The following is a 27,022-nucleotide window of genomic DNA, read 5'->3' on the forward strand; positions in this document are numbered from 1 at the left end:
GCACTGAGTTGGCAAGGATGTGGGGAGACAGGCGCTGTGGGATATTGCTTGTGGGAGTGTCAATTGCCCTCCTCCCCCGAAGGGGAATTTGGCAATATCTATCAAAATCACACTTGCTCGTTCATTTCGATCAAATGACTCGACTTCTAGGGATTCGTTATACAGAGATACTCCCACATATAAAATCGTTACCGCAACTCGATGTGTGCAAAGTAAATTATTGGAAACAATCTAAATGTCTGTCACTAAAGAACTAGGTAAGGTACATCCATATAATGTCAAACTACAAATCTGCAAAAAAAAAAAAAAAATAACGAGCAAAGTTTTGGGATATGCACAGAATAATCTCCAATACATTGTTACATGAAAAAAACAACATACGAAGATCATGTAGAATTATACCGTTTACGTAAAAAAGGAGGGGTGGAGGATATGCACATTCATGTATTTGCTTATATGTGTGAGAAAAATCTCTGGGTAACATAACACCCACCGTGCCTTGGGTCAGGAACTTAGTGGCAGGGGATGAGGTAAGAGGTGAAATTTTCCACTGTATACCCTTTAGTACCTTTGGGATTTTGAAGCACAGGAATGCAATACCTATTTTTAAAAACATATTACATTTTCATTTTAAAACTTTGAAAATAAAATAGAACAGGGCAAGACCTACACAGCTCTGGCCAGTGGTTGCCACGTGGTAATGCAGAGCCAGCCTTGCCAGACATGTCACATCTTCAGGAGAAGCTGGAACTGAATTTCATATGGAAATTACCTGTGTTCTTCATGTTGGCAACAGTGGGGAACCCATAGTGGCCCTCTCGTTACTTGGTTCTTCCTTAGTTACAGAACTCTGATTTGAAGATATGATCACGTTAAAAAAATGCATTTCCTGGCCTCCCCTGAAGTTAGGATTGGCTAGTGAAATAGAAGCTGTGGTCTCCCTGAGTGGAGATGCATAAAATCTGGAATGGGGGCTTGGAGTTGGTGGGAGAGGCACCCAGTTTGCCCCTCCCAGCTCTACTTTTTCCTGCTGGAACACAGATGTGAGCACTGGCAGCCATCTTGTGACTCTGAGGATGGAGGTAAGAGTTGAAGATGGTGACTAGGAAATGTAGAAGGAAGCTGGGTCCTCGGTGATGCTGTGGAGCTGGCACACCTCCCTGGACCAGGGGCTGCTTGCCTCACAGGACATATTCACGTGGTGGACATGGCAGATTTATATGTGCATGTGACCATTTTCTGGAATACAATAATGGAATGTCTTATTTGAACAAAATCAGCATATCACAACAATTTTCCAACAGGGGGAAATAAAGTCTGTGGAGAAAAGGGTATCTTTCTCTAATTTGCACAAAGAATTAGACTATTATTTGCCTGATCTATTATAGTCAGGTCTCAGTCAAATCTAACTAATACAGCAACTAATTTTTAAAAATTAAATAGAAAAAAATCCATCCTAAAATTCATGTGGAATCTCAAGGGACCCTGAATAGCCAAAATAATCTTTCTTTTTAAATATAAATTTATTTATTTTTATTTTATTTAGTTTTGGCTGCATTGGGTCTTCATTGCTGCATTCAGGCTTTCTCTAGTTGCAGCGAGCGGGGGCTACTCTCCATTGCAGTGTGTGGGTTTCTCAGTGCAATAGCTTCTCTTGTTGCAGAGCATGGGCTCTAGGCATGTGGGCTTCAGTAGTTGTGGCACACAGGCTTAGTTGCTCCAAGGCATGTGGGATCTTCCCGGACAAGGGATCGAACCCATGTCCCCTGCATTGGCAGGAGGATTCTTAACCACGGCGCCACCAGGGAAGTCCCCCAAAACAATCTTGATAAAGAAGAACAAATTTTAGAAGACTCATACTTTCTGATTTCAAAACTTACTACAAAGCTACAGTCATCAAAACAGTGTGATACTGACATAAAGACAGACAGACAGATAGACCAATGGAATAAAATAGAGAGTCCACAAAGAAGCCCTCACTTATATGGTCAAATGATTTTCAACAAGGGTGCTAAGACCATTCAATGAAGAATGGATAGTCTTTTCAACAAATGGTGTTGGTAAAACTGAATATCCACTTGCAAAAGAATGAAGTTGGACACTTACCTAACACCATATACAAAAATTAATTCAAAATAGATTAAACACCTAACACTATAAAACTCCCAGAAAAAAAAACATAAGGGGAAAAGCTTCGTGACATTGGATTTGGCAATGATTTCTTGAATATCACACCCAAAAGCACAGCAACAAAAGCAAAAATAGATAAAAGGGACTACATCAAACTTAAAAGTTTCTGTGCCTCAAAGGACACAATCAGCAGAGTGAAAAGACAACCTACAGAATGGGAGAAAATATTTGCAAATCATATATCTGATAAGGAGTTAATATCTAGAATATATAAAGAATCCTACAACTCAACAACAAAAAACCAAACAACTGAATTAAGAAATGGACAAAAGACTTGGATAGACATTTCAACAGAGGAAGGGATAAACAAAATGTTATGTATACATAGAATGGAATATTATTCAGCCTTAAAAATGAAGGAAATCGTGTCACATGCTACAACATGGATGAACCTTGAGGACATGAGGCTGAGTAAAATAAGCCTGTCACAGAAGGACAAATACTGTACGACTCCACTTGTATGAGGTAGCTAAAGTCAAACGCATAGAAACAAAGAGTAGACTGGTGGTTGTCAGGGGCTGGGGGAAAGGGAATGGGGAGTTGTTTCAGTTTTGTAAGGTGAAAATGTTCAGGAGATCTGTTGTACAACAAGGTGAATATACTTAATACTACTCAATTGTACACTTAGAAATGGTTAAGATGGTGAACTTTCTGTTACATGTTTTTTTTTTTAACCACAATTAAAAAAAAATTAAACACTTCAGTGGGCCACCAGATTGCAACCCTTCTCTTAGACAGTGCTTCTCTCAGACTGGATGTGTGACCACGTGTTAGGACTGCAAGGGCCACGGGGAACTTTTCACTTTGGGGCTCACATGCTTGTCGTCAGCTCTCTTTTAATTCATTCATTCAACAATACTTACCGAGCACTTACTCTGTGCCAAGATCAATGCCAGGCCCTGGAGGGAGAGAGATGAAGGGGGAACTAGCTCACGATCTAGATGAGAGACAAACGATAAACACCAAATGCATAAAAATCAGTGTTATGATGACCGGTGACCGGATTCAGGGTGACTGGGAGCGGGACAAGATTACTTGAGGAGCTGAATGACAAAAGGAGAGGGCCATGTGAGGGCATGGGAGAAGGGCTCCAAGCAGATGGAAAGGCAAGTGCAAAGACCCATGGGCAGAAATGAGCCTGGCCTGTTTGGGGAGGATGGGGCAGGAAGGTCAGCATGACTGGCTCAGAGAGCAAGGGGGAGGTAAATGGTTGAAATTCTGCCAGCAGGCCCACATACATGAAACAGATAAAAAGCAGCCTTTTATCAGCATAAACATTTTTTTTCAATCAGCATAAACTTGATTTGTGAGTTCAGATATACCATTATCTTTCATGGTAAAAATAAATTATAACAATTATTTTGTCCAAGAGAAAGGCTGGGTCAACAGACGTCCCTCAAAATCTCCTATTTGCCTCAACACATCCACTGTCTGCCAAATCTCTGAATTAGTTCCTTGGGGTAATTTAAAAACCACTGATCTGCTTGGGCCCCATCACCCCCACTCAGCAGATGAGTGGACTGAGGCCCAGAGCAGAGAAGGAGCTCCAAGTAAGGCCAGGGCAGAGCAGGAGTTAGGCCTGGCGATGAGGGGTACCTGGCTGCCCGGTCAGGGGTGGGGAGGCCTGGGAGAGGGGGCAGTCCACAGCCCGTGACCCTTACTCACATGGGAGGAGCCATGAGCGACGGGACACTGGAGGGCCCTGGCCCTGCTTCCAGTATAGGGAGAACCCTCTCCCCAACACCCAGGTAGCCTGGGCGTGGGTGTGGGGCCTGGGAGGGACAGTTGAGGGTCAAGCCAGTGGCCTGATGGCAGGGCTGGGAATGTCTGAGCACGGCCACCTGTGCTCAGACCTTCTCCTCACTTCCTGCTGGTTTTCCAAACCCGCCTCAGCCCTCTCCTGTGATCCTCTGGGCCTGGCTCCCCCTCTGGTGAATCTCTTTGAAGCAAACAGTCTCAGCTGGTTTCTGTTGCTTGCTACCAGGAGCTCTGCAGGATCTGGAGGGTCTCCCAGGCTGCAGTGCCTCCGCCACCACCCATCCAGCCCCTCCGATGGCTGCTAGGGTCTCACCCCTGTTACTGACTGGCCACGAGGTCTGGGAGAAGCAATGGCGGGCTCGGCCAGGCTGGGAGGGACATTGGCAGAGCAAGTAAAGGGCTCTCAGTCACCGACCGGCTCTGGGTTTCCTAACATTCAATTCTGAATCCACATTCAGGACTTTTACCATATCCATAACTGCCTGTACTCAATCTTATTATTTTTCTTTAAAATGACTTCCTTTAAAAACTCAAATTCAGGGACTTCCCTGGTGGTCCAGTGGTTAGGACACGGGCTTTCACGGCAGGGGTCCCAGGTTCAATCCCTCATCAGGGAACTAAGATCCCACAAGCCATGCGGTGAGACCAAAACAAAAACAAACAAAACAAAACAAAAAACCTCAAATTCATTTAATAGGCAACTACATGCCACATTCCTAAATGGAAATCCTGTATTTCTTTCCTTAAATAAAAGGAAACCCTAAAAAACAAATCCAGCAAAATCAAAATGGTTAAATTCCATCCACTGCCTGCTCAGGGCACTGAGCTTGAGGCTTCCTCTCTGTGCACAAAGGGAGATTAGCAAGTGTCTAAGGACAGTTAATAGCACCCAAAGAGCCTTTGTCCATAACCATAATCAGAATTGAGAAGAAAATTACTTTCTCTCCCCAAGATTTAAGGTGAGTTAATGCTGCCACTGTTTAAAACCGGCACGTATACAATGTACCCAGACATTGGCAATGATCAGACTAATTCAGCCAGAGTCCTGTCACGTCGAGGGTTCCAGCTGTGTGACCTTGGGCAGGTCACTCAACTTCTCTGTGCCTCGGTTTCCCCATCTCTAAAATAGAATAAATAACAGAACCCACTTCCTCAGGGTATTGTGAGGATTAAAGCAATGAATAGCAGACAGGACTGCCAAACATCTGTTAAATAAATAAGCCCACCGTGGTACAGGTGGAAGCCCTGAGGTGCAGGGAGGGGGAGGGATGGGCTCAGAGCACCTGGAAGCCTCCCTTCCCTCAGCCCCTTAGCAACCCCAGCCAGCCTCGCCCTTGGGCACCCCGCCCTGCCCCCTCCTTGCTGCTCCTCCCTCGCCCCATCTTCCTGGGCTCCCGCTCCGGCTGGGCTACTTGATTTAATTCTCACAGGAACCCCGAGAGGGAGGCGGGCTCATCAGGCCCAGTCCACGGAGGGTCGGCCTGAGCCCCAAAGGGGTGACATAATTCCTGTCTGTCTTTGCGTGCACCAGGGCTGGGAGGAAGACGCAGCGGATTCTGGGCTCCCCCCACATCCAACCCAGGCACCCCCCCACCAATTATCTTTAGGCGGCAGCAGCTGAGCCTCCTGGTATCTCTCTGATCCCCCAAATTTCCGGTTCCCCAAAGACAACTCAGGATGTGGGGAGGGTGGGGCAGGGAGAGGAGGAGGGAGACAGAGAATGAGAGAGAGATCACAGAGAGACAGAGGGCCACAGAGACAGAGAGAGACAGGGCAGAGAGACAGATGAGAGATACGGCTTCCAAGACAGAGACTGTGAAACAGATTGAGGCCCACAGAGAGGGAGACAAAGAGTCAGGAAGGGAACGGGTGATCCAGAGACACACAGAGACGAGGGGCGAGGGAAGGGAGAGGCCAAGAGAATACGGTGGAGGCAAAAGTGAAAGTGGCGAGTGGGATGGGGAGAGAGGGGGCCCGGAGTCGGAGCTTGGTGTGCGGGGTGCCGCAGGGTACCCGGAAACAGAAAGACAAGTGGCGAGCCTGAGAGCCCGGTGGGAGAGGGAGAGAGAGCTCAGAGGCCCAGCCGAGGCATACAGGGAGGCAGACGGGGACAGGGACCCCGAGCGTGGAGGCAGGAGGGGCCCCAGGTCCCCATCTTTCTCGGAGCTCAGGGGGCTCCCAGCCCCCACAGGGCCACAGATGCTCCAAGTGTCCACCCCTCAGGCTCACGTAGCCCGTGTGTCCCCAAGAAGAGGGACTTGGCTCAGGTCCAGCTGCCCACAGCCCAGAGCCTGCAGCCCCTTTGAAGTCCGGCGGGGGAGTGAGCCCTGAATGGCCTTGGCCACCCGCCCCACTGGGGGACAGAGGTGGACAGAGAGGCCTGAGGGGGGACTTGGTGGGTACAGATAGAGGGAGGCACTTGGGAACAGGGGTTGCTTAGACCACTTGGGGAGGGGAAGCCAGTACCCTGCTTGGTCTGGCCACCTGCCCTCTCTGAGCCTCAGTTTCCTCATTTGTAAAAGGGTGATAATGAGAAGAACTTACTCAGGGTCACGGTAGCGACCAAACACATGTGAACCGTGTGACATCTCGCATGGCCTATGTCACTGCCTGAAAGTGGGCCTCGTTGAAGGTCGAAGACCCACGGCATCCTGTCCAGATGAGTCAGGGCCCTTTCATTTGCAAACGACAGAAACCCATGGAGCAGAGCCAAGTGAAGGGTGTTAATTAACTCATGTAACTGAGCAGTTCATGGGTGGTGCCAGTTTCAGGAATGTATGGATCCAGGACCTCAACCCATGTTCTCAGGAACCATTTTCCCCCTACCTGGCGCTGCTCACCTCTGTGCTATCTTCCCCCTCACAGGTGCCCTTCACATGGTGGCCCCTGGCAGCTCCAGGCCCATGTGTCCTCCCTGTTGAGGGGTCCCAGCAGAGAGAGAGAGCCTTATTCCCAAAAGTTTTAGCAAAAATGCCTATGCAAAGCAGAATTGGCTCTCTGTGGAATTTCTCCTTGGGTCTGCTTCCTTGTTTTCTCCTTTTGCACCAACTTTTAACATAGTCTCCCTCCCTTCACTCCAAAGTAGACTGCATTTCCATAAACAACTCTGGCATTTGCTGTGTGACTTTAAGCAAATCACTTAACCTCCCTGAGCCTGTTCGCTTCTCTAAAAAAGGGGCTCCTTATACCTTGTAGACCAGAGTGTTGTGAGACTCCGTGAAATCATGAGTGCGGCACACAATAAATGTGGAATAAATGCATCCCAACAGCCATCCTCCCTTCTACCAGCAATAGCCCCTAATTTTCTCTGGGTGTCTTCCATTTCCGGTGCCTTCCCCATTTCCACTCCCTCAGAGTGGAGCATATGACCCAGGCCTAAGTCAGTCAGCACATGGCATTCTCCTGGCCAGTGATTGGTTAGGGGAGTCTTGTGACCCAAGCTAAGACAATTAGAGTAAGTTTAGGGCTTTTGCTGGCGGTGCTGGGACATTTTGCTCCCCCCACCCCCCAGGATAGGAACTGGAAGGACATGGTCGCTGCAGCTGCCAGAACCATCACCTGACCACAAGGCAGAGGCTGTGAAAATGGAATCAGTGGAGAAATTAGAAGTTGGTAGTGATACTTAAGCCTCTGACTCCAGCCATACCTGAGTCCCAACTACTTTCTCAGCAACAAGGGATCCCATTCTTATACTTCCAGGGACAGCTTTTGGGGCTAGGGACCTCACAATGAGAAGGTTTTAAAACTTAAGTTCAACATCCTCAAAGGTTCCCAAAGTCCAGAAATCTAGTGGCAGAGTTGGGACTGAAACTTAAGCCTCCTCACCTGTATCCCAGTGCTCTTGCCACCAAACTCAGTCCCCTCTCTAGAATTATTGCTCATCAGCTCCAAGACTAATAATACCAAGTAAATAAAGCAAAAGTAAGGAAAAACCAGAAAGATTTCCCTGGGCAGGTGGGTGTTGAGGAGGAAAGTGGGACACTGGGAGGGGATTAGGTAGGAGGGCAGACCCATGTGTCCAGGACAGATGGGTTACCAGCCATAAAGTGTGCACCCAGGTATCTCTGAGGAGCAGTTAGAAGAGGTGGAGGGTGAGGAAAAAGGTGAGTTTCACACATTGGTCACCAGGGGCTCATCACCAGCCTGGGTTGGCCTGATTGTGGTTGGGATTTGGTGGAAACGATAGGCGCCGTGGTTATCCACTAGGAATTTTTTGTGGCAAGTAGAAGAAAGCCTGGCTCGAATGGACCTCACCAATTGGCCTGATGAGATTGACTCATCAGGGAGTAATGTCTTCAGGCATGTTGGATCATGGGATCTGGGTGCTTATACAGCTATCAGGACTCAGTTTTCCGATTTCCATTTCTGTTGACTCTGCTTTCCTCTCTGGAGCCTTCATTCTCAGGCAGCCTCCCTCTAAGTGGAAGTCTGCAAAAGCTCCAGGCCTACGTCTTATGGGCTTGACACCACAGTGGACAAAGAGCTTCTCTTTCCTATTAGTTCCACTGAAAGTCTCAGGAATGTGTCTCATTGGCCTAAATTGGGTCATGTGCCCCTCTATCAACCAATGACTGTAGCCAGGGGGATGGGATATAATGATTGGTTATTCCTGGGTCACATGCACATCTAAGACGTCCTAAGTCCCACCTGAGCCACATAGACATTTCAAATCCAGGTGCCGTCACTGGAAGAAGAAGGCATGGATACTGGCAAGGAAAAACAAAAGAAGTCCTCTATAGATGTTAGAAGGTGGCCGGCAAAATGCTAATAACATTTTTTAAAGTTCTAAAGTCAGGGCTTCCCTGGTGGCACAGTGGTTGGGAGTCCGCCTGCCAGTGCAGGGGACATGGGTTCGAGCCCTGGTCTTGGAAGATCCCACATGCCAGGGAGCAGCTAGGTCCGTCCGCCACAACTACTGAGCCCATGAGCCACAACTACTGAGCCCATGAGCCACAACTACTGAGGCCCGTGCGCCTGGAGCCCGTGCTCCGCAACGGGAGAAGTCACCGCGATGAGAAGCCCGCGCACCGCAACAAAGACCCAATGCAGCCAAAAATAAATAAATTAATAAATTTTTTTTTTTTTTTAAAGTTCTAAAGTCAAATACATTTGGGGAATACTAGATTAGGCAAAGAGAAACAAAGGTTTCTCACGGGATCCCTCAGAGCCATGAACTCAGCAAAGTGCACTTGACTCTGTCCGGAGGATTTAAAGAATGCACTTTTCCCAAACTCTCCTGAAAGCAGAAGGCTTCCTTGAGAAGCTTCTCTCGGGACTCATGCGCCACACAGTGCATTCTGGAAAACAATGGCACTGAATACCACAAACGGCCCGAGCTCTTGCAACAGGCACTGTCGATGCCTTGTCCGTGGCCCTCCTCACCATTTCAGGGCTCACTGGCCCACGCATCTGCCGGCACCTGCCTTCCTCTGCTCCAGGCTTGCTGGGGCCACTGGTGCCCACTGTGCCCACATGAGTGGCAGGCCAGAAGTTCTGGAGAATTAAGAGCCCCCCTTTCCCTGGAGCCACCCTCAGTTGGTGAGTAACGGGCGAGGTTGTACAAATACCCCAGCTCCCTCCCCAGGATGGCTCATACCCACCCACTCCACAAGGCCCCCAGACTGCCCTGGCAGGGCTGTGCCCCAGTTGCCCACATGGGTAACTGGCTCTATAATGCATCCTTTGTTGGCTGCCTTCTCTTTCCTGTCTCACTCCCCTGTCAGTGTTTTTGGGACCACCTCCCAAATAAACTATTTGCACTGGGACCCTTATCTCAAGGACCGCTTCTGAGAGACCCCAAATCAATAGAGCTGTTACCTTCCGATGGCCTTTACAAGCACCCAATTTTCTCCCCAGCAATTCCAGTAAACATTGTCTCTCACTTATCACTAAATCTACCTTTCCTCCAGCAACGGACTTCAAGAAAAAATCCGTTTCTGCTCCCCAGCTGCAGGGATTCTACCCACTGACCGCCCCACTATGCTAAGAACCCCAGCCCAGCCCCGTAGACCTCGTTGCCTTGACTATCTGTCCCTCCTGGCTCATCCGCTGGTGGAAGCAAAGCCACATTCTCTTGCTGATCCAAGAAACACCAGTGGGAAGCTGCTTCGTGCCTCAGGGCACACCCCGCCCCAATCCACCAAGGCAAGGACCCAGAGTCACCTTGGACTTCCCCAAGCCTCGCGGCCCACGGCCAACCCATCACCACGTCCTTTGCTTCTGCCTCCAACATCCCCTTCTACCACCTCGCTCCACGGCCACCGCCACGTCTTCAGCTAGCCCACCATGTCTCCTGTGGACCTCTCTGGGAGCCGCCTCACGGATCCCACCTCAGGGCCCTTGCCTACGTTGCTCCTAAAGCCTGGAGCGCCATGTGCAACTCACCTACTGGGCGCAGACAGACCGGCCCCTCTCAGCCTCCTGTTTACTGCCTCCTAAAGCTGCCCTACTTTTCTGCCTCCATCCACTGCCCCCTTAGGTCTTGGCCTCTCTTCTTATTACAAAATCATTCAGATTTGCAAACACTTGAGAGACACGTATCACACACCTCTGTATCCAACCCTGCTTAATACGAACAAGACATTACACATATCATGGAGGCCCTTCCTGAACTCCTTCCCAGGTATCCTCCCCCTCTGGCCCATGGTAGCCACCCTCCAGAGTTTGATATTCCTCATTCCTTTGCCTATCTTCTTTTTTCTTGTCTTTTTCTTTTTTTTGGCCGCGACTCACGGCTTGTGGGATCTTAGCTCCCCGACCAGGGATGGAACACATGGCCCATGGCAGTGAAAGCAGAGTCGCAACCACTGGACTGACTGGGAATTCCGTCCTTTGCCTATCTTACTATCCTTGCATATATGTGTATCCCTGGACAACATGTACAGGTTTTTCATGTATTTAGGTTTATATAAATAAAACACTTGCTTTCCTTTTCTCACTCCACCTTCTGCTGGTGATATTTATCGGAGGTGACATGTTGCTCCAGTCCACTGATCTTTCTCTGCTGGTGGGTCTCCACGGTGTCACTGGACTGCAGGCCCTCCGTCCACTCTCCCAGTGACGGTGTCGGCTGTGTCCCGCTGTCAGCCATTACAGTTTGCCCTGAGCCCCCTGGACCTACCCCTTAGCCCACGTGCTGCTTTGTCCAGGTTTACACCCAGGGATATGCTAGGCAAAGGGACACACCATCTTCAGCTTGACTGATGTCGCTAGGTTATTCTCAGGGTGGTGGCACCAACATGACCTTGTTGGTAAACTGTTTCTGTCCCTCAGCCCAGGCATAAAGGTGCCTCTGCCCTTTTCTATTTCCTCCCAATAAAATGACTTGGACTTCCCTGGTGGTCCAGTGGTTAGGACTCCGCGCTTCCACTGCAGGGGGCGTGGGTTCGATCCCTGGTTGGGGAACTAAGATCCCACATGCCACACATCGGCCAAAAAAAACCAAAAAAAAAAGACCATGCCACCTGTTGATGTCCAGCTTGTCCAAACACTTCCCCAGACCTCCCTCCCCCACTTCTCCAACAGGCCTCTCACAACCTCCCCGCCTGGCGCAGCGGCTCCGAATACAACACCCAGAGCAAGGGTGCTGGCAGCAATGACCCTGGACGCCAACAGGCCCAGATCTCAGCCCAGATTTGCCACTGAAAATCACTTTTCCTCTCTGAGCCTGTGTTTCCTCACCTGCAAAATGGGGATACGCACAGTAACTGACAACAGGGGCCTGACAATGATGAAATAAGCACGGAAATGTGGCAGGCGCTATATAGAGGAGCTGTTGCTATTACCTTTGGAGGCCAGAGGACACCAACAACTTTGCATCCCGCTCAGGACTACTCTAGTTGTATGTGACAGAAACCCCAAATCAAGCTGGTTGAAGAAAACTGGTCATTTATTGGCCCAAGTAACCAGAGTCTGAGGGGATATCTCGCTTCAGGTGTGACTAGATCCAGGCATTCTGACACCACCAGGAAGCCAGCCCTGCCCACCTCCAGGCCTTCTCTCTTCCATACTGGCTTCATTCTTGGGATGCTCTCCAGGTGGGGGCTCCAGGACCACATTCTCCCAGCTTCACAACTGCCATGAACAAAAAGCTTCTCCTGGGCTTCCCTGGTGGCGCAGTGGTTGAGAGTCCGCCTGCCGATGCAGGGGACACGGGTTCGTGCCCCGGTCCGGGAAGATCCCACATGCCGCGGAGCGGCTGGGCCCGTGAGCCATGGCCGCTGAGCCTGCGCGTCCGGAGCCTGTGCTCCGCAACGGGAGAGGCCACAACAGTGAGAGGCTCGCGTACCGCAAAAAAAAAAAAAAAGCTTCTCCCTCCTGACACTTCCTGCTCATGTCCAGCGCTGGGCCTCACTCTGGCCAGGTTGTCACACGCCCGCACGGGGGCCAGTCCCAACGACCAGGGTATCCACCAGATCCTCGTACTCAGAGGGGGGGGTCTTGGAGCAGCAGCAGTAGAACCACTTGGGAGCTCGTTAGGAATGCAGAGTCTCAGGCTACATCCCAGATGGACTGAATCAGAATCTGCATTTTCGCAAAACCCCCAGGTAAGTCATCTCTAAGTCAAGTCTGAAGAGGACTGTGATGCCCGTTAACTTTTTCAGTTGCTTAGACAATTTTTAAAGTTCTGTTTTATTAAGAACCACAAAAAGTAAGAATTAAGAAAGCCATTTGAGGGACTTCCCTGGTGGCACTGTGGTTAAAAATCTGCCTGCCAATGCAGGGGACACAAGTTCAAGCCCTGGTCTGGGAGGATCCCACATGCCACAGAGCAACCGGGCCTGTGAGCCACAACTACTGAGCCTGCGCTCTAGAGCCGATGCTCCGCAATGAGAAGCCACCGCAATGAGTAACCCCTGCTTTCTGCAACTAGAGAAAGCCCGTGCACAGCAACAAAGACTCAATGCAGCCAAAAACTAATTAATTTTTTTTAAAAAAGCAAGCCCTTTGAGGTCATCAAGTCCACCCCCTTGTTTTAAAGATGGAGAAACCAGGGGCCGGTGGGGAAGGGTATTGCTCTAGACGCCCACCCAGCGCTTCCCCACGCCCTGTTCTCCCATCACCTCGGCCATCGTCTGCCACTTCCAAGGACTAACTCATGAGGACATGCACCTGAGCCCCAGGAGTGCCAGCTGGGCTCAGAACTGCCTCACTCAGAAGGTGACGTGTCCCAGGCTTCGTTCAGTCACTCACACATACCTGGTCAGGACCCTCGGGAGCACAGAGGGTCTGCAAGGATGGAGACCCACAAACACACACATACACACACACACACACACACACGTGCGCGCGCACACACGCGCGCACACACACACACACACTCAGGACCTCGGACACAGCCCACCCTCACCCTGACTCCGACCCACTGGGCCCCCCAAAGCTAAGAGCACTACAGACCACAGCAGCCTTTATTCTGTTACAGAGCAGGGCTGGGGCCAGGGTGGCTTGTTCTCAGGCTGCATCAGAAGGTGCAGGGTACTGGGGCCACACGGACGGGACCCCGAAGTGACAATAAGTTAGGGGGAAAGTTCTCAGGCTGTCGTCAGGCTGGAGGCGGGGCGGGATGCCGAGTGGGGGCCCACAGAGCCGCTGCCGGCTGCTCAGCTCAGCACTCCCAGGCAAGGCTGGCTCCAGACCCCACGCGGCCTCCCACTGAAACACAGCGGGCCAGGGACAGAGGGAGGGGCACAGGGTCAGGAGGTCGGGGGCGGCCACAGGGGCCCCAGACTCAGAGAGGAGAGGGCGGGGAGGGCCCGCAGGCCCGGGGCAGGGCCGGGCAGGGCCGGGCCGGGCGGGCCTCTCACCGGGCCTTCAGTGGATCTGCAGATTCTCGTAATCTGGAGCTTCCTCACCCTCCACCTCCTGGGAACTCCGGCTGGCTGCGAGGGAAGGGAGGTTGGTCTTCAGCTGACAGGCCATCCCGCTCTCCTCCAAGGCAGCTCCCCCAGTGTCTGCCCTACCTCCCCCAACACACACCAGGCTCGGTCCTCGCCACGGGCGGCAGCTCCTGGGACACGTTCACGTAATCCCGGCTCCCATCTGTGGGGACAGGTCAGAAGGAGGGACGGCCATACCGAAAGGGGGGCAGGCCACACTGAGGGTGAGAGAGGAGGACACCCAGGCAGAGGGTGAGGAAGCCAGAGAGGGGGCGGTGGGCACCCTCAAGGCCGGAATGAGAGTGAGGATGGGGTGGGGGGGTGCGAGAGTGAGGAGGGAAGGCAGACCCCAGCCACTCACCCAGAGACGCATCCGCGCTCTCCTCACTCTCAGGGACATTCACGTAATCTTCCCCCGACTCCACTGCAGGAAAAGCATTGGCGCCCACGCACTGTTACCCAGACCCCCCGAGGCAGACACCCAGAGGCTCCCAACCGCAGCCCCCAAAGACTTTCGACATAACCAGCCCGAGACTCCTACACGCAGACCCCCAGAGACCATCCCCACTGTCAGCCCCAGAGGGAGGCAGGGAGGGCGGTCCGGACCTGCCACGCGGGTGGCGATGGAGAGAAGTAGGACGACTTGACCAGAATTGATTAGGGGAAACGGAATTGTGGGAGGAGAGACAGCAGACCCCAGCGTGTCCCCCAGGCCAGGGAGCAGGGACGGGGAGCGGCTCGGGGTGGTGGGGCTGGGCGACACGTGTGCGGAAGGAAACAACACGCGGGGCTGGGCCGAGTCAGAGGCGCCATCAGCCCCGCTGGCCCCTCCTCCTCAGCCAGGCCTGCCCTGACCCCCCTCTCCTGTCCTTGTCCCTTCCTAGCGCCTAGCGCCATTGACGACATCTTATTCTTTCATGTGTTGACTTATTTCTCCCTGAGGATGTGGACAAGGCAGGCTTCGGAGTCAGACTGCCCAGGTTCAAGTCCAGCTCCAGCATTAACTAACTGTACAACCTCAGGCAAGCTACCTAACCGCTCTGGGCCTCAGTTTTCTCATCTGTAAAATAGGGTGAGGAACGGTACCCACCACACAGGGGTGTTGTGAAAACGGTGAATTAAAATAAGGCCTGTCATACCGTCAGTGCCGCCAAGTTTCTGTTAAATAAACAAATCTTTGTACAGATGGGACAAGTGTGGGGCAGGAGGGGAAGGGACAGGCTCAAAAGCCCCTGGGAATTGTGACGTTTAATATTAATAAGTTAATACACATAAAACTCTTAGTAGGGCATGTAGTAGGCCTTCAATAATGTCAGTTGTTTTAATCACAACTCTGCCTCATTAGATGTGATTATATCAGGGGCACCCAGTAAATATGACGGATGACTGAATGAGTGAATGAATGAATGAAAATAAGCACTTGGACAGATGGTCTGGGGCTCAAGAGAGAGGCCGTGAGTTGAGAATCAGGATGGCACATGAAGCCAGGGTGTGGAAGTCAAGACCCAGAGCAAGTGTAGAGAGGAAGGAGAGGAATGGAACACTGAAGATCACAAGACACTTAGAAAAGCCTCCAGCAGGCAGGACGGAACCAAAACGAAGAGAGAAAAGCAGCCCAAAGGAAACAGAAACAACACAGAAAGCAGACGAAAACTTCCCAAAGAAACCCCCAAAAAGACGACCTATAACCTACTTCTCCTTAGAGATTTACGAGATGATACTGCCTTTGTGAGACAAGATAGGAGGCTATGAAAAAGGAACATTCAGAGATGAAGAAAGGGCTTTTGGACAAGAAAGACAAAAGCATAGACTCAAAAGAAGAATAAAGTCAAGGAAATCTTGCAGACAATAAAAGCAAAAGACAAGGAGGGAAGAGAAGAGAAAAGGTAAGGAAATCAGACGATCGGAGCCGGAAGTGCCCCTATCTGAAGGACAGAAGTGCTAGAAAGAGAGAAGAGAGAAAATGGAGGGGGAGCAAACATCCAGGAGGAGAGGGAAGAGCCGAGGGGCCGCAGCACAGAGGGGCGGGGAGTGGTCAGAAGGCCGACTCACTGGAGAAAGCGCTATCTCGGAGGCCAGGGTTGCTGGACGCAGGAGCTGGTGGGACGGCGGCGCCAGTGGCCGAGACGTTGTCAGGAAGCACGACCCTGAGGGGAGCCAAGGAGCGGGTGAGCAAGGAGCCCCGGCCTCAGCTCCCACCTCCCGCCTGGCCACTCACAAGTAGCGCTCGGGATAGTCTTCCTCATCCTCATCTTCGTCCGCATCCTCACAGACTGCCTCTGGGGTGGGTAACGACACAGGGTCAGCGGAGCCCAGGACAGGCCCCAGCCTCCTCCCAGCCAGGGCCGCCGGGGCCCCTGACGCACCCTCGTTCTCATAGCTGGCCACACTGTTGGCTGCAGAGAGAGCAGGAGAGGGAGACTGAGCTAGCTCGGAGGGGCCTGTCCTCTGCCTGGCCCCAGCCCCACGGGCCCGGCTCCACGCTTACCACCATCTGAGTCCTGCTGGGAAGACGGCATGCGGGGGGAGCCTCCGGGGGCCTGTGGGGATCGCCTGGGAATCAAAGGTCAGAGGGCAGGCTGGGGTGGGGCTCTGGGGCAAGAGGGATTGCAACAGGGAAAGAGGCCCCCAATCCAAGCAGGTGAGGGGGTAAAAAGGGGGATTTGGAGGGGAAGCGGCCACTTACGGGATGCGGAGCAGGTCTGGCTGGCTCTGGAGCAGGTAGGTCACAGGCGGGTAGGAAGTGGCTGGTGGCCAGGAGGCGGCTGTGGCTGAGAAGACAGGACCAAGCTGAAGGAATGACTCCAAAGCTCACGCCCCTACCCTGGACGAGGCCTCGAAGGGCAGACTAACCCACGACACCCCTGTGCCCTGGACAGGCCTGGTGGGGGGGGCACCCATCTCCCTCCCCACCCCCAGCTCAGGTCAAGGCCATGTGGGCAGCCACAGGGGGAAACTGAACAAAGGCACACACTCTCCCACCCACGCCAGGAGATGCTCCCCCCGCGTCCAAGGAAGGTGACCCTCCATGTACTCACGAGGCGGTTTGATCACGATGCTACTTGGGGTCAAACTAGCAGGAGAGACACAGTTTGGGTAAACAGCTGGGAGAGGCCCCAGACCCCATCTCAGTCCCCTGGGGCCCAGCCCTGCATGGGGTATTGAGGGAGACACCCAGGGCGGACGGGGCAGACTCACCCATCGGAGGCAGCAGTGTCATATGAGCCTGGGGAAGAGAGGGCCCGTGAGGCAGGAAAAGGGGGTGACGAGGGCAGTGGGTGATGGAGTACGGGGCTCTCAGCAACTCGAAAGAGTTAAAGAGGGACAAAGGAGTTGGGGCGTGGGGTGAGGATCCCTGTCGGTGTGTCTGAGCACCCGGACACCCCACCAGTACCCACTCACCTGGCAGCTCTCGGCAATGCACACACAATGCCATCAGCAGCACAGCCAAGAGAGGCAGCAGCAGGAGGCCCAGCACAAAGAGGACCGGGCTGACTGCCTCCATCTGCAGGGGAGAGCGTGGACCGGGCCTAGCTGCTCGCCGCACACCCCTTGGGGACAGAGCAGCAGCGGGGCAAGGGCCAGGCCACAAAGGGTACAGGGGCTGAGCGGGCACAAGGCTGGGAGCCTGGTGGGGGGCAGCTGCGCCCTCCTCGGGGGCTCCCTGGGTCTCCTCCCCTCAGCGGGCGTCAGCGCAGGCTCTGGAAGACCCTTGAACCCAGGGCGGTCAGGCCCTGACCTGGAGTCTGGCGCCAGCCACCCCTACACAGACCCTGTGCCCCAGCCCTACCTGCCCCGGGACTCTGCGCCTGCCTCTCCTCAGTGCCTGCCTGCCTGTGGCAGGAAGCTGTGGTGAGCGCCGGGTGAGGGCAGGAAATCATCAGGGCTCAGCTGGCTGCACCCTCCCCCTTCCCACCCCCACCCAGCCAGTGGGGAGGGGGAGGAGGCGGCCTCAGGAGCCGGCCTGGGCCCTCAGGAAGGGTCTGCTGGTCCCCGGGACAAGGGGCAGCTCAGACCAATGGGAGGAGGAAAAGATACTTGCAGGCCAGCCAGCTGCTGTGCCCTCCTCAGCGCGGCTCAAGGAGGCGGCAGGGAGGGAGGCCCTGACACCAGGAATTCTGAGGGGCCCAGGGCGTGCCCACCCCACCTCACCCTGGCCGGCCTGCCAAGAAGGGCGGGCTCTCGGGGAGACATGGGCGTAAGCGACTCCCGGTCACACCGAGCCAGCTCACTCCGCCCCCTCATTCACTGGCCCAGAAGGGCAGGGATTTGCCCAAGGGCCCGCAGGAGTGACCCAACAGCCCCTGGGAACCTGGGACTAGAGAGGGGGCGTCCCCTGCAATCCAGGGGTCACTAGCACCCAGAGAGACTCCAGCAGGCACTTGGGGTCTGGCTACAAACTTTATTCAGTTACAAATAGCACCGAGCCCCTGGGGCTGCTCCAGTGGCAGGGGATCCCCCTCCCGGACCCCCAGAATCCCCTCTTGGCCACCTGTGTAGTGTGTAGGAGCTGGACCATGGCCCAAGGCCCCTCCTAGAAAATGGGCCAGCCGAGGATTTGGGCCCAGGCACCTCCTGGGGTGGGCCCAGGGCCAGCTGTGGTAGATGTGCAGGTAGCAAGCGGCAACCCCTCAGATGAGCACACTGGACACGGGGACCCGGGTGGAGCGTCCTCTCTGGGGCACCACAATGCGGTCATCAGCCGGCCCGGCCTCACGCAACAGACCTGTCGGGGAGGGATCAGAGCCAGGGCTGGATGGACAGACAGACACAGGGTCAGGGAGGGGACAAACAGGCACTAGCAAATGGATGGGGCAGCAGAGCCACACAGTGGGGCATCAGCTCGTGGGACAGGGAGACCCGAGGCCGAGGGAGGGGAGGGCTGTGGACTGAGGGCTGCCAGGGACATGGGGCTGGGTGGGCGGATGGATGGACAAGCAGGCAGCATCATGAAGTTAGGCAAGGAGCTGTGGACGGACAGCGGGGAGGCCCGACCGACCCTGCACGTGCAGCTGGGCCCGCCGGCGGTCGCCCTCAATGAAGATGGCAGCGCCCAGGAAGGCCGCGCCGCCCAGCGCCCCCATGAAGGCGCAGAGCATGAGCGAGAACTGCAGGGCCCGGAACTCAGACAAGAAGGAGGGGGGCCAGCCCTGGCGGAGGCGGTCGGAGATCTGCAGGTAGACAAGGAAAGAAAAGTCAGGAGAATGGAGAGGAAGCCCCTGAACTCCAGGAGAATGAAGAAGACTCAGGCCTGGACCTTACCGGTAGAAATCTGACAAGACAAAATCGTGCCCACCCAGCTGAGCCTCCGAGGTGAAGGGTGCCTGGCACAGGGGACTCGGATGCCTCACTAGGGTGAGACCCTCTAATCTGGCCTGTGCTCAGGCCACTGGCCGCCAGCCGGTACTGGGAATGTGGGGTCCCCCGAACCCCATCCCAGGCCCAGCCAAGGGACCGTGCTCACCAAGCCAATCAGGTAGGGGCTCCCAGCGTCACCCAACAGGTGGGACAGCACGATCTGAAAGGCTTCAGCAGTGGAGCGGCGTGTGGGGATCACCACGTACTGGGAGGAAAGAGGGGCAGGAGACAGGGCCAAGGCTCAGCCTAGGCTAAGGTCACGTGAACCCCAGCTCAGAGGTGTGGCTGGGGTGAAGGGCAGGGCGGGCCCGGGCTACAGGCCCACCTGGGGTTGGACTCTGAAGTCAGTCCAGGGCTGGGTTTTGAAGAAGGGGTGAAGGTCACAGTTCAAGGCAAGTGAGGTCCCCTGCCCCAACTCCCTGCTCCCATCAGCCTCTGGGGTAACCCTGGGCCACCTACTCACCAGCAGAATGTCAGCCACAATGGCCCAGTTCATGGACAGCAGTGTCTCTCCAATAAAAATGAAAATCTGGGGGATGGGAGGTAGGCGGTGAAGGAGGGGGAACAGGGGTGGGGCGTTGGTCTCATCACAAGAAGAGCAAACACATGGAGGGTTCACTAGGTACCAGGCCCATCTATTAACTCATGTAACCCTCACAACACCCCTAGGAGACAGTTGCTACTTTTATTCCCACTTTACAGAAGATGAAACTGAGCACAGAGAGGTTAAGTCACTTGCCCAATGTCACACAGCTAAGAATGGCCAGAGCTGAGATTCAAACCCAGGCATTCCCACTCCAGAGTTGGCTCTGACCCTAGTCCTGCCCCAGTGCACCATTCCTCCAACCTGGACCCAGAACACCCCCTTAGACACCTGCTGGCTACTCACATAGGTGGCCACGATGCTACCACGGGCACAGGCGAGGGACAGGAAGAGGAAGGGTGAAGAGCCCAGGAGGCCAGCAGCACAAACCAGCGGGTCAGCCCGGGGGTTGGAGCGGCGGAGTCGGCGGCTGATCTCCACGCCCAGGCCCACACCCAGGACCCCGGTGAGGCAGGTGATGAGCCCAAAGATGAGGCTGGGGGGAAGGGGAGGGGCAAGGGGGCTAGTCTCACCCCCATGGCCCAGAGAGAACGATCGTCCATCCCGGCCACCCTCACAACCCAGGTCTATCCAGGCACAGCACCCCATGGTTCACAAGAGGAAGGCACCTATTCCCAGACTAGGAAACTGAGGCTCTGGGAGAGGAAGTAGCTTGTGGAGTCAGGATTCACACTCTCCTTGCCTGAGTCTGAATCACAGACTCTCTCCACTTCATCCCCTGCCACCTGCAGGGCTACCCAGACCAGACCCCATCTGGGTACCTGTCAGAGGAAGAGCAGGAGTCTCCAGGAAGGCAGGGGGGGGTCTCCCCCAAGACCACACGGGAACGCAGCAAGAAAGCAGGAGCCCAAAGAGCCAGGGAGCCCGTGACAAAGGCCACAGCAGTGAAACCAAGGGAAGACAGGATGAAACTAGGACTGCAGACAATTAGGAGGGAGGAAGTTAGACTCCACTGAGGTATCGGTGTCAGAGACCTCTCTTCTCCTCTCTGGCTTATTTTAATAGTCAGGGCACTGAGTCTGGAGGCTGTACTGGCCTCCAGGATCTGGGCCTGTAATTCAAGCAGTTGCCATAAGGGGGCAGTGGCGACAGAATTCCTGGCCTTAGGGTAGGGCCAGCTGACAGAAAGCAGAACAAAGACCACACCCATGTAAATCTCAAACTAGACCTCAGGGCCTCCCTGGGGGCCTCAGATGTTGGGTTAGGATGGAACTGAACTCACTTTCTTGCCAGAGCCCTCAGATCTTCCCACCACGAGGTGGGGTTCAGGGGTGGTGAGTGTGAGTGGCGCTCCACAGCTCCCCTTGGTGGCTCCCGTACTACCAGGAACAGCAGCACAACAGCCAGCACTCCTAGACCTGGTGTCACCTGGGGAAAGAGTGGGCTTCAAGAAAGGCACAGACGGGGAGACACTCAACCCTGGGGGCTGGGAGAAAGTGAGGGTGTATAAAAGCAACTCAGGCCCCAAGACCTCAAACACCCAGTGAGTGCCTGCTCAAGGAAGCTGAACCTGCCGTTGAGGGGAGGAGGTGACTGCCACTAGGAAGTGTTTCTGTTTCTGCAAGCCTAACTGCTCCCTCTTTAGCAACAGCACCCTAATTTTCTTTTGGGAAACCACTCCCCCCATTTCTCTCAACCCATGTGGTTCAAATAGGGTGGGGCTTGTAACCCAGACTTTGCCAAGAGTAATGTTAAACCTCCCAGGCCTCAGTGATTGAGTCAGTGCCAGCATGTGACCCGCGTTCATCTAATCAGACACCGCCCAGGGCTACTGCTCAAGGATCCAGGGCGCTGAAGTTTCTAGACGGGAAGATAAACACGTGGAGCTTTCACTTGCTTGAGAAGGAAGATAACAGAGGAGAGTAGAGCTGAGAAAAGGATGATCAAATTCCTGTGACACTGCGGGAGTCCTGCATCCAGCTTTACCTGAAGCTCACCCTGGGACTTTCCATTATGAGAGCCAATACAGTCCCATTTGGGGGTTTACAGTCGTACAATGGGCTTCTATCACCTGCAATCACGAGTTTTACCTAGCACATGGCCTCGCAGTGAGGGCAGCTAGGCTGCCTGTAGGCTTGGCAGAGTGAGCACTGCCTTCAAAAGGGGGAGTCAGTGAGTGCGCTGCTAACTTTTCCCCAGGCCGTGACACGACTCACCCGCAGAGCCCAGTGCCAGTCCCCGGCCACATCCTTCACTTTGGAGCCTGCAATGTAACCCAGACCACTGTGGGAAGGGGGTGGGGGAGAAGAGACGGCTGGTCAGTCCCGTTCCAGGCAAGGCCCTTCTGCCTCCCCACCAGGCCCGAGGTCCACTCACCTGCCCACAGGGATGGCAAAGTAGAACACGCTGAGCATCCGACTCCGCTGGTCTGCCACGAAGAGGTCAGCGATGAGGGTGGGCGCGATGGTGGAGTAACTGGCCTCCCCGACCCCCACCAGGCCCCGGGTCAGGAGGAGCAGCCAGAATCGCTGGGGAACGAGATATGGGGCAGGTGGCACCCCGCCCTGCAGCCAGCCTCCCAGCCTCCCTCACCAGCCAGCTCTGGAGAGGTGGCAGGGATGGCAGGAGAGGCCTGGGTTTTAGAACCAAACCAAACTGAGCTTGAATCGTGGCTCCACTACTTACTAGCTGTGACTCTGAGAAAACAACTTAACCTCTCTGAGCCTCAGCTTCCTTATCTGCAAAAGGGGGATAATAACAACTTGTTCCCATACCTATTGTGAGAACTGGACAACAAAAGGTCTGTTCATTACCTTGCACCCAGTAGGTACGAAATAAATCTTTATTTCTATCTTGTCCAAACCACCCAAGACACCCCAACAGTGAATAGTGATCTTAGGCGGGGGGTTATTTGTCTACCAGGGACACCAAAGCTAATAGCAAGGCACAATCACCCAAGGAGAGTGTGTAGTGTCCAGGGCTGAGGAGACAGAGTCCCAGGTCAGAAAGTGAGAACAGCCAGAGGTGATTTCAAAGGAGCAAAGAAGCAACAGCCAGGGAGACAGGATGGAAACCAGAAGAGGGGGTCACAGAAGTTAGAAGAGAGTTTTCGGAAGGAAGAAGTAGGTCAACAGAGCCAGAGGCTCCCAGGAGATCCAGCGAGAACGGGACTAGGAAGTAGGAGCTACAGCTAGCAACCGACAGGGCACTGCTGACTTTGGCAACGGAGGGACGGGGGCAGGTTAGCCAGCAGTGCTCAAGCGGGGAGTGGGAGGAGAGGAAGTGCAGGCAAAATGAGAGCCTCGCCCCAGCTGCTCCTTCACCCAGACTGGAGCTCCCCTCTGTGGAAGTCTGACTAGGAAGAGGAAGACGGACAGAGGGCAGTCCTGGTAAGGTCTTTCCTGTGATAGAGAAATGTGTGTGTTTAGGTGTGCAGTGGAAGGAGGAGATGATGAACAGAAGAAGGTTCTGGAAGAAAAGGGGAGAGGATGGGGTGGGCAGATAACTCAGGCAAACAGGGAACAGAAGACGGCATGGACCAAGGGAACGGCCCAGTCTGCAATGACAAGTTCCCCGGGCCCAGTCTGCAATGACTCCAAAGAGCAGCAGCAAAGACTGATGGGGGAGTCAGGGTTGGGGGGAGGAGAGGGCGGGGGGGAGGGCAGAAGCAGGAGCCAGTGTGGGACCTCACCTCTCTGGGGATGAAGGACGACCCCAGTGTCACCAGGGACCAGAAGGCAATGCCCCCGCACATGAGGTACTTCCGATTGTACCTGTCACCCAGGTAGCCAAACACAGGTGCCAACACCATGTAACTGGAGATGAACACTGGGGGGAAGCAGAGAGTCACAGCCCAGCCCCAGTACCCCTAGCCCACCCCCAAACCAGCTCAGGGAGGGCGAAGGGGGGCAGGAATAACTCCCAACCCTGAAACTATCAGAGCTTCCTGCAAGCGGGAGTCGGGGGAGGTAGTAGTTGTCCAGCTTCACCTCCAATGCTCTTCAAATCTTCCATCGTAGAATGGATGGCCCAGCTGACTCATGCCTTCCTCCTACCCTGGTCTGCAACGCACTTATCTGATCTAGCCTCTCCCTACCCCTCCAACTTCATGCTTATCCACTTTCCCTCTCTGTACCCCAATGGCCCAACTGCCAAGTTCAATACCGCCTTAAGGCTTTGGGCACCTGCTGTCCTCTCTGGAATTGTCTCTCCTCTCCCCTGAACTCCACAACCTTGGCTCCTTCACCCTCAGCTCAGAAACCTTCCCAACCACCACATATCCAGTCTCTCTCTATCACAGCTACTCTGTCTTCTTTTACATAACAGTTATTTCTATAGAAAATTATCTCATTATTAGTTTAGGTTTTCAGGGACTGTTGCCCCCCTCATGCACAGCAAAATGTTGGCTCCAGGAAGACAGGACTGTATTGGCCATGACTGTGTCTCCATCACTTAACACACTGCCGAGCACAAAACAGGTGCTCAACAAACATGTGTTGAATGAAAACGTGAACAGGTTGCCGAGAAAGACCTGGGGTTTTTTTGTTCTTTTTTTTTTTGCTGAGCCACGGGGCATGTGGGATCTTAGTTACAGGACCAGGGATTGAACCCCCACCCCCTGCATTGGGAGCACAGAGTCTTAATCACTGGACTGCCAGGGAAGTCCCAGACCTATTTCTTCTCTAACTCAACAACTCTTTAGAGACTTGCAGACCTGGACCTATGATCCCATTCTCATTCCATTAAACTTTGGCTTAAATAACTCCAGTTCCTTGGTGGCCTGGAGTGGAGCAAAGAACACTGCAAGACCTGGTTTCAAACTCCTCTTCTGCCTCGAGCTTGTTGTGTGACCCTAGGCAAGTCTTAACTCCTCTCCAAGCCTCACTTTCTTTATAAAATGTAGATGATACTACCTACTTTCTTTATAAAACAAGAATAATAACTCCTTGGCTGATAAAGGATTAGAAGACAATGGGGTAAAACGTCTTACGAAATTCTTTGGATGTTATCGGTACTTCCTCCAGGGCCTGGCACATGGTAGGTGCTCAGAAATGAAGGAAGGAGGGAAGGAAGGACAATAGGACTTGGCCTTGGCTTTGCCTTTCCCATAAATCCCAAAGTTCTGAACAAGTAAAACTCACCTCCTCCCCTTCTAGACACCCTCTTCTGCCATTATTTACTGGGTGCCTACCATTTTCCAATACTGTACTATGCACTTCACAGACATTATCTCATTTAATCCTCACATCAGCCCTATGAGGTGAGCCGGGGTTATTACTAGTTCCAGCTCACAGACAAGGAAAGTGAGGCTTAGAGAGGTTGAGGGCCTTGCCTACCATCACATTAAGTGAAAAGCTGGTATATAAACCCAGGTCTGTCTTAACTGTTATACAAAACCGACTCCCTCTTTAAATCTCTTTAAATGTGGTGTCCTAATCGAACAGGACAGCCTCAGGGCAGAGCCATGGCCATCTCCTCCCCTAGCTCAGACACCAGACCTCCCAAAAATAAGGCTCCAGGCACGCCAGCGTGTGGTCCCAACTGGGGTAGAACAGAAAGAAGAGGTGCGGTGTGCCCAGGAGGGGCCTCCACTCACCCGTCTGGATAAGGCCAGAGCTACTGTCTCCGATGTCGAAAAACTGCTCAATGTCCGGAAGGACGCCTGGGAAGGAGAAGACTCAGGATGGGCTGGCCGAGGCAGCCCCACCTTCGGGACCCCGCTCCCATTCCCCTTTCTAACTTGCTCCCAGAAGTCAGTACCAGCCACGGTGAAGCGGTCCATGTAGTTCAGGAGGTTGATGTAGCACAGCACGGCCACTATGAGAGCCGAACGGCCCGAAGACAAGCCCGTGATGCGCTGCAGTCCCTCCCGGTCTGGGACTTCGGGATCCTCGGACTTCGGGTTCCCCATGGACCCAGGCAACCCCGGGGTGCCGGGCGCAGGCCCGTCGTCCGTGTCATCCGCCTGGCTGAGGAAGGGCGCGGTGTCGGACCCGGACATGGTCCCGGGGGCCGCGCCCGCCCGCGCTACGGTCCCACCGACGATCCCACCTGCGAGGGGAGGAGGCTGGAGAAAGGAGGATGGAGGGAACCCAGGCGAGGGAAGTGCGCTCGGACACCGAGAGGAGCTTGCCCCGAAGCACAGATCACGGGGGATGGAACCCGGGCTCTATCATGCGTCCCCGCCCCGGCAGACACACCGCGCGGAGGGACGAGTGGAACTCCGATGAGATCAGAGACAGGAACGGGTTGAGGAGAGTCCGATCCCCCGCCCCCTCCCGGTTGAGGTCACCCCTCACCCCGGGTAGGAGCCCGCCGCATTCGCGGTTGGTCAGCCCCAGCGCCGCACCACCGCCACCGCCATGTTGGCTAAGAGCCGGTCATGTGACACTGGAGCAGGGGCGGGGGCGGTGGACGCCACTGCGGGCCGGCCCCTGACGCGACTACGGAGGCCGCGCGCGCCCCTGCGGTTTGGCCGACGTTCCCGCGTCACGTGACTGTGGCCGGTCGCCACGGTCCTCGGCTGCGTTCTCGCCGTGACAGCCGACCTAAAGGTGTCTGGGTGAGCTGTTACAGTCCCTCCCACTCTGAATCTCGGCTTCCTTATCTGCGACGCTGCTTGGCAGACTTCTTACTGAACGAGATCAAACGAGATAATGGAACCTTAAAAGATTCTGGAAATACAGTAGTACTGTAAATATCTCTAAACGTGCCAACAGACAGTTGTGTTTTTAAAAATTTATTTATATGTATTTTTTGGCTGTGTTGGGTCTTCGTTGCTGCGCGCAGGCTTTCTCTAGTTGCAGCGAGCGGGGGCCCCTGTTCATTGCGGTGCGCGAGCTTCTCATTGCAGTGGCTTCTCTTGTTCAGGAGCACTGGCTCAGTAGTTGTGGCTCGCAGGCTCTAGAACGCAGGCTCAGTAGTTGTGGCGCACGGGCTTAGTTGCTCCATGACATGTGGGATCCTCCCAGACCAGGGATCAAACCCGTGTGCCCTGCATTGGCAGGCAGATTCTTAACCACTGCGCCATCAGGGAAGTCCCAACAGACAATTCTTACTCTCTTCCCCACGGTGTCCGGTTGGGGCTTCATACGTGCTCAGTAAGTGTTGGATGAATGAATGAATGGTGAACAGTGGCCCCCGTCCCTACCCTTCGGATTCCCCAATCCAGCTGAGCTTTCCCTGCAGACGTTTAAGAAAGTGTCCCCAGACCCCACCGGCCGCGTCTGGAGCCAGTTTTTCCTCACCTCCAACTTGCGCCCTCTGATGGTCTCACTTGGAACAGCCAGGGGCTAAG

General features: G+C 54.1%; 2 protein-coding genes across 12 annotated transcripts; both read right to left on the reverse strand.

Annotated features, from left to right (window-relative positions):
- Window positions 1-11,818: 11,818 nt before the first annotated feature.
- On the reverse strand, window positions 11,819-17,637 carry LAT (linker for activation of T cells). 5 transcript variants are annotated; one of them, XM_060033091.1, is made up of 11 exons: window positions 17,614-17,637; window positions 17,226-17,328; window positions 17,022-17,049; window positions 16,862-16,896; window positions 16,510-16,594; window positions 16,312-16,376; window positions 16,042-16,219; window positions 15,876-15,970; window positions 14,185-14,247; window positions 13,924-13,986; window positions 11,819-13,826 (listed from the first exon to the last, which is right to left on the reverse strand). In XM_060033091.1, exons 2-11 carry the CDS (start codon window positions 17,326-17,328, stop codon window positions 13,759-13,761), a joined length of 783 nt encoding a protein of 260 aa, XP_059889074.1. In that variant the 5' UTR covers window positions 17,614-17,637; the 3' UTR covers window positions 11,819-13,758. The 5 variants fall into 5 exon arrangements, with proteins under 5 accessions (XP_059889074.1, XP_059889078.1, XP_059889077.1 ...); XM_060033095.1 differs by lacking the exon at window positions 17,614-17,637 and having other exon boundaries at window positions 16,042-16,102; window positions 16,190-16,219; window positions 17,226-17,454; XM_060033094.1 differs by lacking the exon at window positions 17,614-17,637 and having other exon boundaries at window positions 11,819-12,443; window positions 13,752-13,826; window positions 17,226-17,454.
- Window positions 17,638-18,164: 527 nt separating this feature from the next.
- Window positions 18,165-26,104, reverse strand: SPNS1 (SPNS lysolipid transporter 1, lysophospholipid). 7 transcript variants are annotated; one of them, XM_060031971.1, is made up of 13 exons: window positions 26,025-26,104; window positions 25,486-25,776; window positions 25,322-25,387; window positions 23,417-23,553; window positions 22,102-22,253; window positions 21,942-22,008; window positions 21,008-21,153; window positions 20,547-20,702; window positions 20,071-20,260; window positions 19,645-19,710; window positions 19,288-19,386; window positions 18,823-18,994; window positions 18,167-18,549 (listed from the first exon to the last, which is right to left on the reverse strand). In XM_060031971.1, exons 1-13 carry the CDS (start codon window positions 26,044-26,046, stop codon window positions 18,455-18,457), a joined length of 1,659 nt encoding a protein of 552 aa, XP_059887954.1. In that variant the 5' UTR covers window positions 26,047-26,104; the 3' UTR covers window positions 18,167-18,454. The 7 variants fall into 7 exon arrangements, with proteins under 7 accessions (XP_059887955.1, XP_059887954.1, XP_059887961.1 ...); XM_060031978.1 differs by having other exon boundaries at window positions 18,172-18,549; window positions 25,486-25,694; window positions 26,025-26,090; XM_060031976.1 differs by having other exon boundaries at window positions 18,172-18,549; window positions 25,486-25,690; window positions 26,025-26,088.
- Between the last annotated feature and the right edge of the window lie 918 nt (window positions 26,105-27,022).

The sequence above is a fragment of the Delphinus delphis genome, chromosome 15 (genome assembly GCF_949987515.2).
Source record: "Delphinus delphis chromosome 15, mDelDel1.2, whole genome shotgun sequence".
Classification (NCBI taxonomy): domain Eukaryota; kingdom Metazoa; phylum Chordata; class Mammalia; order Artiodactyla; family Delphinidae; genus Delphinus; species Delphinus delphis.

Bases quoted from the DNA above. Each gene is read 5' to 3' on its own strand.
- SPNS1 (XM_060031971.1), bottom strand. From the start codon at position 26,046: ATGCGGCGGGCTCCTACCCGGG. The intron at 20,703-21,007 runs GTGAGTTCAGTT...AATTGTCTGCAG, and splicing joins CTGAGGGCTCTGGCAAGAAA to TCCTAGTTTCATCCTGTCTT. The intron at 20,261-20,546 runs GTACCCAGATGG...CCTTCCCCCCAG, and splicing joins TCCTGCTCTTCCTCTGACAG to CCTCATCTTTGGGCTCATCA.
- LAT (XM_060033091.1), bottom strand. From the start codon at position 17,328: ATGGAGGCAGTCAGCCCGGTCCTCTTTGTGCTGGGCCTCCTGCTGCTG. The intron at 16,377-16,509 runs GTAAGTGGCCGC...TTTGATTCCCAG, and splicing joins CCAGACCTGCTCCGCATCCC to GCGATCCCCACAGGCCCCCG. The intron at 13,827-13,923 runs GTGTGTGTTGGG...CTTCCCTCGCAG, and splicing joins CGTGGCGAGGACCGAGCCTG to CCAGCCGGAGTTCCCAGGAG.